The following is a 12,963-nucleotide window of genomic DNA, read 5'->3' on the forward strand; positions in this document are numbered from 1 at the left end:
GCATAAATCTAAGTTCCTATGGTAAAATTATACAAGTCTTCAGGTTTGGGGAGGGTATGTCCAAAATTAGTAGTTTTCCGTCATTTGATTTAGGACATCCAGAATGCTAACTATGGTATCTCATATTGTTTTAGAACAATCATCCATAATTCTACATACCACTGTGATCACAGTATTGAGATGGTTCGTTTCCCATCTGGTTTTCTTCTATTTTCTGTTTAGCAGCATTCAGTGCATCCTTCCGTGCACATTTTCTTCGTATTTTTTTTTCTTGTTTCATTTTTAGCTTCCTAAAACTGATAAAAACAATTAAACAGTGAATCTAATGTTAAGATAAATGTGCCTAATTACTTTGGCAAATTAACTTTTTTTCCATGTCTTACAATAGCTATACACTTCCATTCCACTGTAAAATATTATTTTGAATAGTACATATATAATAAAACTTTTTTTTTTTTTTTTTTTTAAACTCATTAAGAAACCACAAAATTTCATTAAAGTCTCATAAAAACAAGTATGTAATGGTAGGAATATTCTCAAGATTCCTGAAATTATTTTACTCCAAATTTTACTTTTAATGTCTGAAATAGCATTAAGTACCTGAAATACTTTTTTTTTTCCCTTCTCAATTTATAACACAACATTTTGCACCAAATAATACCATATGACTTTTATTAACTTATTTTTATTCCAAGAAGATACTCTAAATTAATTTTAATGTCTCATTATTTATAATTTTGCTTCAGCTATAGTATAGCTATAGTATACTATATACTATAGTATATATACTATATATAGTACATACTATATAGTACACTATACTAGTATGTAGTATAGTATATACTATAGTATATATACTATATAGAGAGTATATATACTGTGTATATGCAGTATATACAGTATGTATATACACACACACCAGTGTGTATATATATAGTATATATACACACACTATATATATTTTATATATAGTATATATAGTATATACTATACTATATACTATAGTGTATATATAATATACTATAGTATATAGTATAGTATACTACATGTATATACATTATAGCTATACTATAGCTATAGTTAACTGAATCGAGTTAAGCTCAATTCAGTTATGTCAAAGGTTTTGGTACTAACTTACTGAAATATCATTACTATATGGAGTTTTTATTTACATTGATTTCTAATCATTCCTATAAACTTCGCTAGATGGTGTGGTGCTGAACTTATGCTATGCAGTGATTCTTCTCCCACACAGCTAAAATCTTGCTGACTTCTTCCCTCTAGCAACATAGGAATAGAACAACGCTTGCAATTTAAGATTGAAAATAGTGGTGGTATTCTAATCCAGATGCACTCAACTTGCAACACTGTGTTTTTATTAGGACACTCGAGCCATTATGAAAATTAACAGAAAACCATTCTTTTAGCATTCCAATTGTTAAATATCTTAGCACAAATGAACGACATGCATGGAGAGCTGAAGTAAAGAGAGTTCCTAAGTTCTACACATAGCCTCTGCATCATAATTGTGCCACACGATGTTACTTCACCACCCACACATTTCACAGTGAATTAGGTTTCAGGTATACGGGCTTAAAAGATGTCTATGTCCATTTATAGTCAAAAGCTATAGTCAGGTGCTAGTTGCCAAGAAATCAATGGTGCAATGGGCAATGTAATCCTCAATAGGAAGGTGCGGTATATCAGTTTTTGCAACAACTCATATCCCATATATTTGAAGAGGAATGGTCACATCCTGTGACCAAAATAAAAATGATGATTTAAAGAACTAAGACCACTAGAGAGCTAACAATAATTTTAACAACAATAACAACAATAATTTATTCAGAAATATCAGTCAATGCCCTTCTGTGCTCATATTTGTAAAAATAATATACAGAGCTACAGGTTTATAAGTTAATTTAAATATTTTTATGATGGGACAATAAAGTACTTTTACCCGACTTCCTAGTCTGCTTTTTTTTTTTTTTTTTTAATCAAAAAATGATTTCCGTTCATTCAAATACATCTTTTCAGATGTAAAGGACAAGAATAGCTTTCCAAAGTACCTGTGGTGTTTTAGCAATTCATAAGAAATTAATTTCTAGAAAAAAACTCCCTCCTCCAAAATGACTGAACTTATTTTTAAATGGTAGAGAGCTTACCTTGAGCATTTCTGTTTAATATTGGCTCTTGGTGGTTCCTTGGGTTTTGTGATTTTTTGTTCAAACTACCAAAACAATTGACATCACATTGATTAAAACTTGGGTTACAATGCAACATTGATGTTCTCAAAACCAAACAGCATTTGATGCTTTGGAAAACAATGAAAGTAATACTACAAAAGACACCGTGCACCCTTGCACATATGCCTCATGAATGTCTACCTAAATACCTTCTTCTACTACTACAACTTAGTACACAGCAATATATTTCTCTGAAAAAAAAAGACAAGTGGAAATATAACACAAGGCCAGAAGAACTGGATGCTGTTTCTAGTTCTAGTTTACTAGTGGGCAGGAAGCAAAATTTACAGTCTTTTTTTTTTTTTTTTTTTTTTTTCCCCGCTTCTCACAGACCAACAGAAACATTTCCAGTTCCCTTCAGTGACAGTTCTAACCAAAACAAGGTTAAGAACAGAACAGGTAATTTACGTCCCTAAATAATGCTCAGATTTTTAGTGAAGATAACATATTACTTATGAACTTGCATATTATTTCTGAGTTACATTATCACCTTCACTTTATCTCCTTCACCAAAGTAAATATTTTAAAGATTATTTTCATATTTTATATGAACATTTACTTACTTCGCATTTTACCAAACCAGAAGAATTGAAAATAACTATTTTTGAAATAAGACCCGTACAATCAGGAGTGAAACATAATTCTTGAAGAAAATCCTGTAGGAGAAAACGGTACACACAAAGAAGACATTTAAATTCATACAAATTCTATGTTTTTATACAGATTACAGTTTCTTTATTTGAGTTCAACAAGGTAATTAAAGCTACCATGTGCCTAAACTCTTACTGGATGAGGATAGAAAATCACAGCTGACTTGGCAAGAACTGCAAATCCAAAGGTTCCTATACCTATGGCATATACTTGTTATTCTCAAAGCCACAGTAAATCCCCTCCTCCTCCAACTTCAGGTTCAAGAGTCAACTTTAAGAATATTACTTTGAGTTCATACCCTCCCTGGATTTCTCTTCATTTTATATTGACTGCCAATATCATCTTTTGTAAAATTACTTTAGATATACTCAATGTCAGTTCGTTTCTTCAACAGCAAGACTGTAGAAGGAATACACTTCTATATGGGAGAACATAAACGATGTAATAGAAACAGGCTAAGCATACTGCATCGGATTTATGTGGCAAGATTTTGGTAGGAGTGGGGGCTGCAGGGGTGGCCTCTGTGAGTGGGGCCCAGCAGCTGCCCCATATTAGATAAGAGCCAGCTCCAGATGGCTCCAAAAGAGACCTGCCACTGGTCAGAGCCAAACAGTAAGTGATGTTGTTTGCACCTCCGTGAGACCAGATTTAAGAAATGGAGAAAAGGAGAAAAAGGCCATGCAACAGCAGCCTGAAGAGAGGGGTCAGAACCAGCCCTGCAGCCCCCAAGGTCAGTGCAGCAGGAGGGCAGGAGGTGCTCCAGGCAGGCAGCAGCAGTTCCCCTGTGGCCTGTGGAGAGGCCCCTGGTGGAGCAGGCTGTCCCCCTGCAGCCACATGGAGCAGATCTCCACGCTGCGGCCTATGGAGGAGCCCACGTGGAGCAGGTGGATGTGGCCTGGAGGAGGCTGCGGCCCATGGAGAGCCCCCGCAGGAGCAGGCCCTGGGCAGGTGCAGAGCCGTGTGGGAGCAGTGCTTGAAGAGCTGCTGCCTGTGGGCAGCCCCCGCAGGCTCAGTTTGGGAAGGACGGCATCCCGTGGGAGGGACCCCATGGGGAGCAGGGGCAGGGGGGGACCCTGAGGGAGCAGTGGAGAAGTGTTGGGGACTGACCCCATTCCCCTGTGCTGCTCAGGGGGAGGAGGTAGGAGAGAGTGGATAGGAGGAAGGTGTTTTTAGCTTGCTTTTAGCTTCCCACTGTTCTGTAGTCTGTTAGTAATATGCAGCAAATTATTTTAATCTCCCTATACGAAATTTGTTTTCCCTGTAATGATAATTGAGTGATCTCCCTATCCCCTCTGATTTCAACCCTTGAGCCCTTTTCATTGTATTTTCTTCCCCTTTTCCTTTGAGGAGGGGCAATGAGAGAGCGGTTATAGTGGAGTTCTGCTGTGTAGCAGGGTAAAACCACCACAAATACACAAGCCTTTCTTCTGTAGACAAAAGCAAGCTTTGCCCACACTTGCATATTAGACAATTTAGCAAGAGACCCCTCTTTCCTGTCTCTCTTCTTGCTATTGTCAAATGAATGCTACAGCCATATATATGTTCCACTTCACTTCCCACAGACCAAAGGAATGCTGTAATATTGACCAAAAAAAAAAAAAAAAAGCTTCTAGTCTGACACAGGTCTTACCTTATCATTTTTATCACTGTAGTTTGTAGTTTTCAACTTTTTCCAACAGCTGATATGAAATTCCACTCTACATTGCTGACAGCAGGTAATACGTATAAAACCCTAACATTGGAAAATAATATTAACATCTTTGAAGACAACAGAAAAACAGTGCACAGCTAACAAAAGATAGAATAAAATGGTGTGTTCTAGATAGTGGTCTAATATAAAAGTGGATAGAAAACATGAAAACAGGATACTGCATTCCCCAAACCCTTTTAAACTAAAATTTACCTTAAAGTCCGGATCTGTAAAAAATATTTGGATTTTGGAGTGGCCATGGCATTGCTGATAGCGACAGACTGCATCTGGTTCTGGAGGGAACTTGCATTCCTCGATACAATTCTTTAAGATCAACTGAGAAACATAAAACAGTATCAGATAAATTGCACAGAAACCAAGAGAAGATTAAATATCTACTTCCAGGGAACTTTCCAGTGAAACAGACAGACGTCACTTTTTGAACAGCATACAACTAATACCAAAAGGTAACTTTTACTAGTGAAAGCCATGCAAGATTGTATTTTATGCCAAAATATTCAAAAGCTCATTTGAATTGCTATCAACTAAGTACCACAGTTTTCCTATGTGCAGGTTTATACATGCTTAACAAATTTGAATTGCATGAGAATATAGTAAGTTTTCTATACCAAAATTCCCAGGGACAGCTCAGACCTGGTGCTGCACTGGAGCTAGTGAGGTCTCCCTAAACAGCATCTAAAGGTAAAGATATTAAAATAGGTTTATGTCAAGTGCGTTCCAAGTCCCTTGGTGTTGGCATTGAGCCCAAATTAATGAAACATTATTAGAAACAAATAGACCTCCAGTTGCAGCCTTTCAGATATTTGCATTACGCTCTCGAGCAGTCCCAGACCACAGCTGTATAAGGCCAGCTTACTACAGTATTAGCCTGATGTCTATGAAAAATCATTGCACCCGTCACACTGTTAGGAAACAACAGAACTGCTGCTTTGACCAGAAACAAAACAGGTTAATACAGTATAGCCACTTTCATACAGTGAGTAACCTCACATGCTCTGCTGTGTCAGAGTGCCTGCATGCTGAGCAGCTCGTGTGTCTTGACTTTCATGGCATAGTAAACTTCAAAGCAATAACACCACCAAAAATTAAAAAATTAAAAAGCTTTTCAATACAAAAGAGTAATTTGTAATTTCAGAACCAGAAGTTGGATTTTTCAATTCAAACAAGGAATTTTACTTTAAGAACTATACAGTCAAAGTCTCCCATTTGGTTTTAAATATAGCATTACTTACACAATTTTCAACTTCATATTTTTGCTAATTCTCATTTCTAATGTGTTCACTCTAGCATTACATTGCATATAGTATTCATAGCCGTTTAGATCGATAAGATCAAACTCCCATTATGTACAACTTGGGGCTGATTAGAACCACATTATTACATAAAAATACCCAAGTATAAACTCTTATACAGAGACCTGCCCTTGTGCTGTAAATGGTATGCTTTCCAAGAGTATAGTTTTGCCATTGCAAAAAGCTCTTCTCTGCACAGACCAGGCTTTGGGGTTGACAGTGCTCTAGGAAGTTTACTTGCACTGGCTGCTTCATGCAGAACCCCTCCTCACTTTCTGTCCTCCACTTTCCTTGGCCTTGATAATGGGGGGGAAAGGAACAAAGTGAGGATGAGAACTTAAGAGTCACACTACTGAGCTTTGGGAGATTTTTTTTATTTTTTTTTTGGAATGGCCATTTGAGGGAATAGGATTTTTATTTTTGTGGTTAAACATACCTGTAAATTCTCTTTTCGCGTTTCTTCAATGACCTGAGATGTTGTGGGCCAAGTTAACACTCCGGGTACAATCTTACGACTGACCATTGTTTGCGACTTCATAAACTGATCAAGCGCATCTGAGAATCTGAAGTTTAAGCAGGCACAACATGTTCAAATCATCTATTAATGACTTCTGCTCAGAATATGATTTTTTCATTATTCATTTTATGACCCAAGAAAAACAAACAGTAACAATAAGAGTACATGGGATGAAAAAGAATTAAATTATGTGATAGTAAATGGCTATCCAGTGTAAAAGACTTGAGGCCTGTGGCAGTGGCTGGGTAAAAAGTCCAGAGTTCATGCATGGGTATTAAGCAGACTGAGAGCCTGTGCTGATATTCAAGGGATACATGACTGTGGGTGTGCTTGTTAATCTGGAGCGTGAGGACAAGCATAGTTTCACTAGCCACCTTCAATCCCAGTCAGCCAGGGAGGAGGCAGAGGATGCTGCTACCTGTACTTATGTTTTGTGTGAGTTGAGATAGTGCTGCATGGGTGTTGAAGGGGCAGCCTGTGTAGCCAGCTCTATTCACAAGTGTCTATGGGTGTGTGCAACTCTTCTGGACATACACAGCCTAAAGCTAAGCTTCTACCAGCCAAAACTGCAAAGGGAAGAGACAGCCACAGCCATGGGACTGGGACACAGGCAACTTAGAACAGACCTGGCTACACTGCAGCAGCAGGAAGGAGGAAACCCCTCCCAGAGTCCAACACTCCCTGGCCAGGTTCTTTCAGATATTCCACACAGAGGGGGGGGTTAATGGTTAATATCAAACTTACTCATCTGATAAGTCTGGCATTGTATTAGGTTTAAAAGGCAAGGGTTGGGTTTTGGCCAGTGGGGGTGGGGGACAAGGGTGCAGGGGCATCTAAGATCAACCCACCATAGGCTTTTGATTGGGATTTTGATTTAGTAGAGCGATACTGGATACTATCCTGAAATCACAGCACAAACTGGGAGTTTCCAGCTTCTAGAAAGGAATTTGTGAACTGAAGCCAGCCCATTGCTCTCTTCAAAGATTAGTTGTATACTTTTTACACATTTTGTCAGGCTGAGCCACATACACGCGCCCCCCTATGTTGGTCTGGCTAGCTCAGGAAGATCATTGCTATTTATTTCAGGAAACTTGATGACTCACTGATGCAGGTGGCTTATCTAAAACCAAGGTTACTCCCCTGTCTCCCTGGTGTTGAAGTAAGTTCAGCTTTCTTTACAATGCATTCTTCCCCAAACTCATCATTTTTTACTCTGCCTATGAGCTCTCCTCCACTGTGGGGGTGTGCTGGTTGACCGGTCACGTCCCCATACCCTGGAGTCTGCTGGATTCAGCAGCTTCCATTACATTTTTAACAGAAAAAAAAAAATTGTAATAAATCATTCTGATGTTTGAATGTGTTGATTAACAAAGAATAGTTCCTAAGAAGTAATACAGGACTTCCTCAAATGAAAATATTTTTTGTATCAAGTATTGAAACTTTCTATTACACAAACCTGTTTTGCCTGAGGTATACTTTTCCAATTCCATAGTATGCCAGACAATCAAATCTTTCTTCCTGGTACTGTTCAATTATTTTGTTAAACTGGTCTTCAGCCTTTGTCAGTGCCTTGAAAATAAATTTAAGACAAGAACATGACATTTAGCCAGAAGCTTTTCAGTTTTTCCCCTCTTTGTCCCTCCAGTAGAGTGGGTCAATATGCCCTGTTGTTTGATCAGTCCTATGAACTGTAAACAGAATTAAACAATTTTATGTTCACACGCAAAGGGCTCTAAAAACATGGGCTCTAAAAAATAATGATATGAGCTAATTGAGCTTACTGCTACCCAGACATTTTTAATTAATTGAAAGACACTGAATATTTATAAACAATACTGAAGCACGGCAGGGGGAAAGGGTGCATCCTTCTGTTTTGGTGTTTTCTGGAACCAGAAACTTTTTTTTTTTTTTTTTTGAAGATTAGTGCATAGCCATGTTATGACAAAGATGAAGTTGAAGAAAAAAATGAATATACTTCAGTAATACTTAAGAATCTCATTTGAAACCTTAAAAAGTACTTTTCTTATTTGGTAGCTTAAGTTGTCTAAAACTATTAAAGACCTAGTCCCAGATTTAAAAAAAAAAAAACACACATGGTTTTCAAAACTGTGGCAATGCTTTCCTTCCCAACTCATTTTATGTCTGCTAAGAGGAGACAAAAACAGATGATCAACTGCCTGAACTAAAACTTTGAATAAAAGCAATATAGTATCTTAATGTCATACCTCAGGCTGTCCTATTCCAAGGAGAGCAGTGGCATGTCCATAGATGATTACAACGTAATTAATAATACGAAGATTCAATTGCTGTAAATAGAGTCAAATTATAGTAATAGCGCAAAAACACTTGGTTAGTAATAAGAACATTACTATCTACTGTAAACTGAAAATCTTCACCACAATAGACACAGGAAACCATCATAGTTTCTACACAGATTAATGTTACAATCAGCATAAGAAGTGAAGGTAAACTGCACCTTTACTGCTGGTCATTTCATCCTGATACATCAGAGTGATACATCCTGATCCTTTTAAAAATGCTACAATTACTGACCTTGGTATGTTTTCATGTAGTACAGTGTAACTTTGCTAGATTTCATATTCAGAATCGAGCAGATTCTGTTATGTTTTTAAATAAAAAAAACTTCTCTCAAAATTTTACCTTCTAATAAACTAGGTCACAATTCCAGATGGGTTGGTGCATTACTTGCTTAGTAATGCATTTAGTACAGACTTGCTCTTGGTACTGCAATAGCTCTTATCAAACTGAGACCTTGAAGTACAGAGATGCATGTGCACACAAATGTTCACAGAAAACTTAATGCTACAGTAGATTTAAAAAATTTAGGATGCCAATTGGGTCACTGGCAGAATGACTAGATACACTCACACAAAAATTCCCAATACTTGCATCAAGGCATTACCTGATCAGAATAATATTACGTTATTTTCACCCTACAACATTATCAGTAATGCTAACAACAGACAGTAGTTTCATATTAAGTAGTTTGGTAATTATTTTAAAAATTGTATATAGAAATGTACATGCGTATGCTGAACATTACAAAGATAGAATTACAAAGATATAATACCATAGTTCTCTTATCCTGTTCTCAATTTTTTTATTTTTAAGCTCCTTGGCATACATATCAGTGCAACACCTAACACTGGAGTCAACATCACAGGCAACAACTCGGCAACACTTATTTTGGTTGAAGGAAGGAATGACACACAGTATTGAAAGAATAAAGCTCAATTACCCTAATAACTAAGTTATTCCTCTCAATTATTTACCTTTAATTCTGAAGGATTTAGAATGCTCAGTAATTGTGAAAAGGCTTGTTCAGCACTGCGACACCGCTGGTCCATCAAGGCTGTATAACCATCACGAACAAGGGATTTAACCTCTTCTAGCAACATAGCTGAATCCACCTAAAACATTTAGGAAAACAGCAACTCAAAATGAAAACAGACTTTTTTTTTTTTTTAAATAAAAAGTGAGCTATTTACTAAAATACTTATCCAATAGGCAACTGTCCAAATTTTCTACTTCTACAGTTTTATTGTAATACTGCTTTTAAAGCTGGTCAGCTTTTTTTTTTTTTTTAAAGTAGTTTTAAATTCAACTTCTAAAAACTTAAAGTAATTATGGACCTACTGCTGACAATCTCTTAAAAACCTATTTTTATTTATTTATTTATTTATTTTTACTGAAGTCTAGATCAGTTTCCCTTCAGAAAGTTCCAAATTTAGTTCAAGCATAATCTTAATGCTTCTTACACATAAGAAGCAAGCATCTCTCCCCCCACTTGTAGACTCCGTCTCACATACAAACGTTTTTAAAAAACAATAAATCAATACAAGCAATTGCAGAATTAGGAACTTGGTCTGCTGAAACACTTAAAAATAATGTTATGCTTTGGAAAGAGATCTTTGTGCTAGTGTAGAAGTACTTTGAAGCTCCTCCATCACCTTCTCCTGTCATCACAAGCAAAACCAAACAAGAAGGCCCACCTGTGTATTTTAGACTAACTCTTAATTAACTAGGAATTCTGCCTTACAAGCTTTTCATTAACTTCTTTTTTTTTTTTTCCCTCCCTCTTCACACATGACAATTCAAAGTTATTTTGTTCCCCGGGATTCTGAATACAGGCTTGTGGGCCGGGAAAAAATAATGGTAAGGTTTTGGAAGAATGGAACATATTAATAATCAGTTGCCTGATTTTTAAACACTACAATAATGTTGTAATTAATTGTATTCCTGTGAAAGAAACTAACATTTTGATATACTAAAATTAATGCTCATCCAGAACACAATTTCTGTATCATCTACGAACTTCAATCATACTTTGTTTTTGTTCTGTCACCTGGCCAAAAAGGACAAGCGTAGAAAAATACCCATGATCCAATGAAAGTTGTAAACAGAAGTGGCAAGGACAGCAGAAACAAACTAGCAGGTACAGGAGAAAAAATGCAGGAAAGATATTTTTTAATTTCCTAGAAGTACTGACATGAGGTAATGCTGTCAGAGCATACAGGTGTAAAACAGAACTAATTTACTGCTAAGCTAATAATGTACATATGACATGTGAAGCTGATTAAGCCAACTAAAAAATTGGGTTTTGATTCTAGTGCTGCATTAACCTTACAAAAATAGGTATTTTTAAGGAAGCAAGGGAGTCTTAGTGCAGTCAGCACCTGCATCTTCTCCTGAATCCATTTTTCTCTTTTTTATGAAGTAACTAATCAGCAAGTGACTAATTATGTATGCCCCCATTAATTAATTCATTCAACAGTTTGGGAATACTCATTATTTGTTGCTAATAAGACCTGAGAAATAAGACCTCAATTTCTGAATTTTATTGAGTTTGAACAGCTGTTCAACAAAAAGTTCTGTGACCATTTCCAAAGATATCTATCAAATACTGGAAAAAATATTTAATCTGAACTCCTGGGGAAGTACTATAAGCCCCTGAATGACTCCCAGTGATTTTTACAGTTTCATATATAAATTGAGATACAAGCGAGCCAATTTACTAACTATTTCTAGCTATTTTATGAGTACATTGGAAATATATGTAACAAAACTGCATGGTGTCTTTCAGGAGTGGAAGGTGATTTCATTGTACAAAAGCAGCAAGTAAATTGATTTCACTTATCTGTGTTTACACACCAAGAAATAAACATTCAAATGGTCTACCTCTCAGGTTCATCCTGACAGGCAATGATACATTGACTTTGGTCTTGCCTTTCATGCCTCGTAGAAGCTGCTACCATTTCAGATCTTTTACCTTTCTACTTTGCCTTGCTAGTTATAAGTCTCTGACAAAATTCCTTAATTTCTCTTTTCTAGTTTTCGTTATCTGAGTATTCCATGGCTCCAGACCTGCTTTCAATCTTTACATTCAGTATTTGTCTCCTCTTCCTTTGAATAAAACAACACATAACGGTGGTCTGTAGCGATCAATGTTAACTTCTCTTTTAACACTGCTATTTTCTCTGGTGTTCATGCATGCAAGTTTACATTTGTATTTCATTCACACTAAGTATTTCTATAGCAAATCTCTGTATCTAAGCCATCTCTGAGTAAGAATCAATTCTTTCAGTTGGGTGGAAGAAGTTTGATCTAGGACCAACTAAGAACCTAAAGAAACCGCTCAGTATAAGTACATACTATTTTCTGGTTATTAAACAGATGGATGCATAAACCCCCACTGACTAAAGTATTAAAACCATGCATTTGATATATAGCTAGTCACATTTCAAGTATTTAAGCATTAAGAAATAATTCTGAGAAAAGTTATGAAACCACATATGCTTCCTGACACCCAATAAAAGATGATCTCGTTGCCTTTTCTTCAGGGTCACAATAGATTTTCTTTCTTCTGACTAGACCTTTTGTTCACAAAGCCTTTCAGCATGCACCATCACCGAGACAGCTGCCTTTTGTGAATGTAAAGCTAAACGGCAGTGGGAGGGGGAGAGGAGAAGCAAAAAGAGGACTACCAGCAATGAGACAATATAAATCAGTGTAATCACATGACCTTTGTTTCTTGATAGAAATCAGGCTAAACATGAAGCGGTAAATTTTTGAGCAAACTAGGATTTTGGAGAGCATTACTAGAAGGTTTGTAATTGTTTACACTTAAGGTCATATGCTAAGTAATTCCCACAGTTACCTGTTGTACAGTACAGAAGAGTTTATCTTGGATGCTTTTAGACTCTATCTTCAAATCAAGGTGATCTCTACAAATAACAGGACAATGGTATTATGAATTCGTAGATGTATTTTATATGTGATCTAATTTTCAAGAAACAAGAGAAATTTCTGTGCTTTTACCATACCACCATATGAGCCTATATGTTAGAAATTATTATGGCACACTTTTTCACAATAACATTCACAATAGTATTTTTCACAAGTATTGTAACATTATCCAGGATTATGATACTATTCAACCTTATGGCTTGGGAATCACTAGGGCTTCAGGTAAGTAGAGGCCTTCTCCATCATTTTAGTTTTCTTTTATCTTCTCCAGCTCAATGT

At 36.4% G+C, this 12,963-nt stretch overlaps 1 protein-coding gene across 4 annotated transcripts in view; it reads right to left on the minus strand.

Moving 5' to 3' along the window:
- TTC3 (tetratricopeptide repeat domain 3) overlaps nucleotides 1–12,963 on the minus strand; it is a 62,803-nt gene that overhangs the window by 21,733 nt on the left and 28,107 nt on the right. For all 4 annotated transcript variants that reach the window (XM_082781447.1, XM_082781448.1, XM_082781446.1 and 1 more), the window contains exons 17-26: nucleotides 12,596–12,662; nucleotides 9,711–9,848; nucleotides 8,643–8,723; nucleotides 7,874–7,986; nucleotides 6,337–6,463; nucleotides 4,801–4,923; nucleotides 4,528–4,629; nucleotides 2,810–2,902; nucleotides 2,166–2,230; nucleotides 160–296 (exon numbers count right to left, since the gene is read on the minus strand). In XM_082781447.1, coding sequence (XP_082637573.1) covers nucleotides 160–296; nucleotides 2,166–2,230; nucleotides 2,810–2,902; nucleotides 4,528–4,629; nucleotides 4,801–4,923; nucleotides 6,337–6,463; nucleotides 7,874–7,986; nucleotides 8,643–8,723; nucleotides 9,711–9,848; nucleotides 12,596–12,662 — 1,046 coding nt within the window. The remainder of the gene's footprint in view (nucleotides 1–159; nucleotides 297–2,165; nucleotides 2,231–2,809; nucleotides 2,903–4,527; nucleotides 4,630–4,800; nucleotides 4,924–6,336; nucleotides 6,464–7,873; nucleotides 7,987–8,642; nucleotides 8,724–9,710; nucleotides 9,849–12,595; nucleotides 12,663–12,963) is intronic.

This window comes from Aythya marila, assembly GCF_965140915.1.
Source record: "Aythya marila genome assembly, chromosome: 1".
In the NCBI taxonomy this organism is placed as follows: Eukaryota; Metazoa; Chordata; class Aves; order Anseriformes; family Anatidae; genus Aythya; species Aythya marila.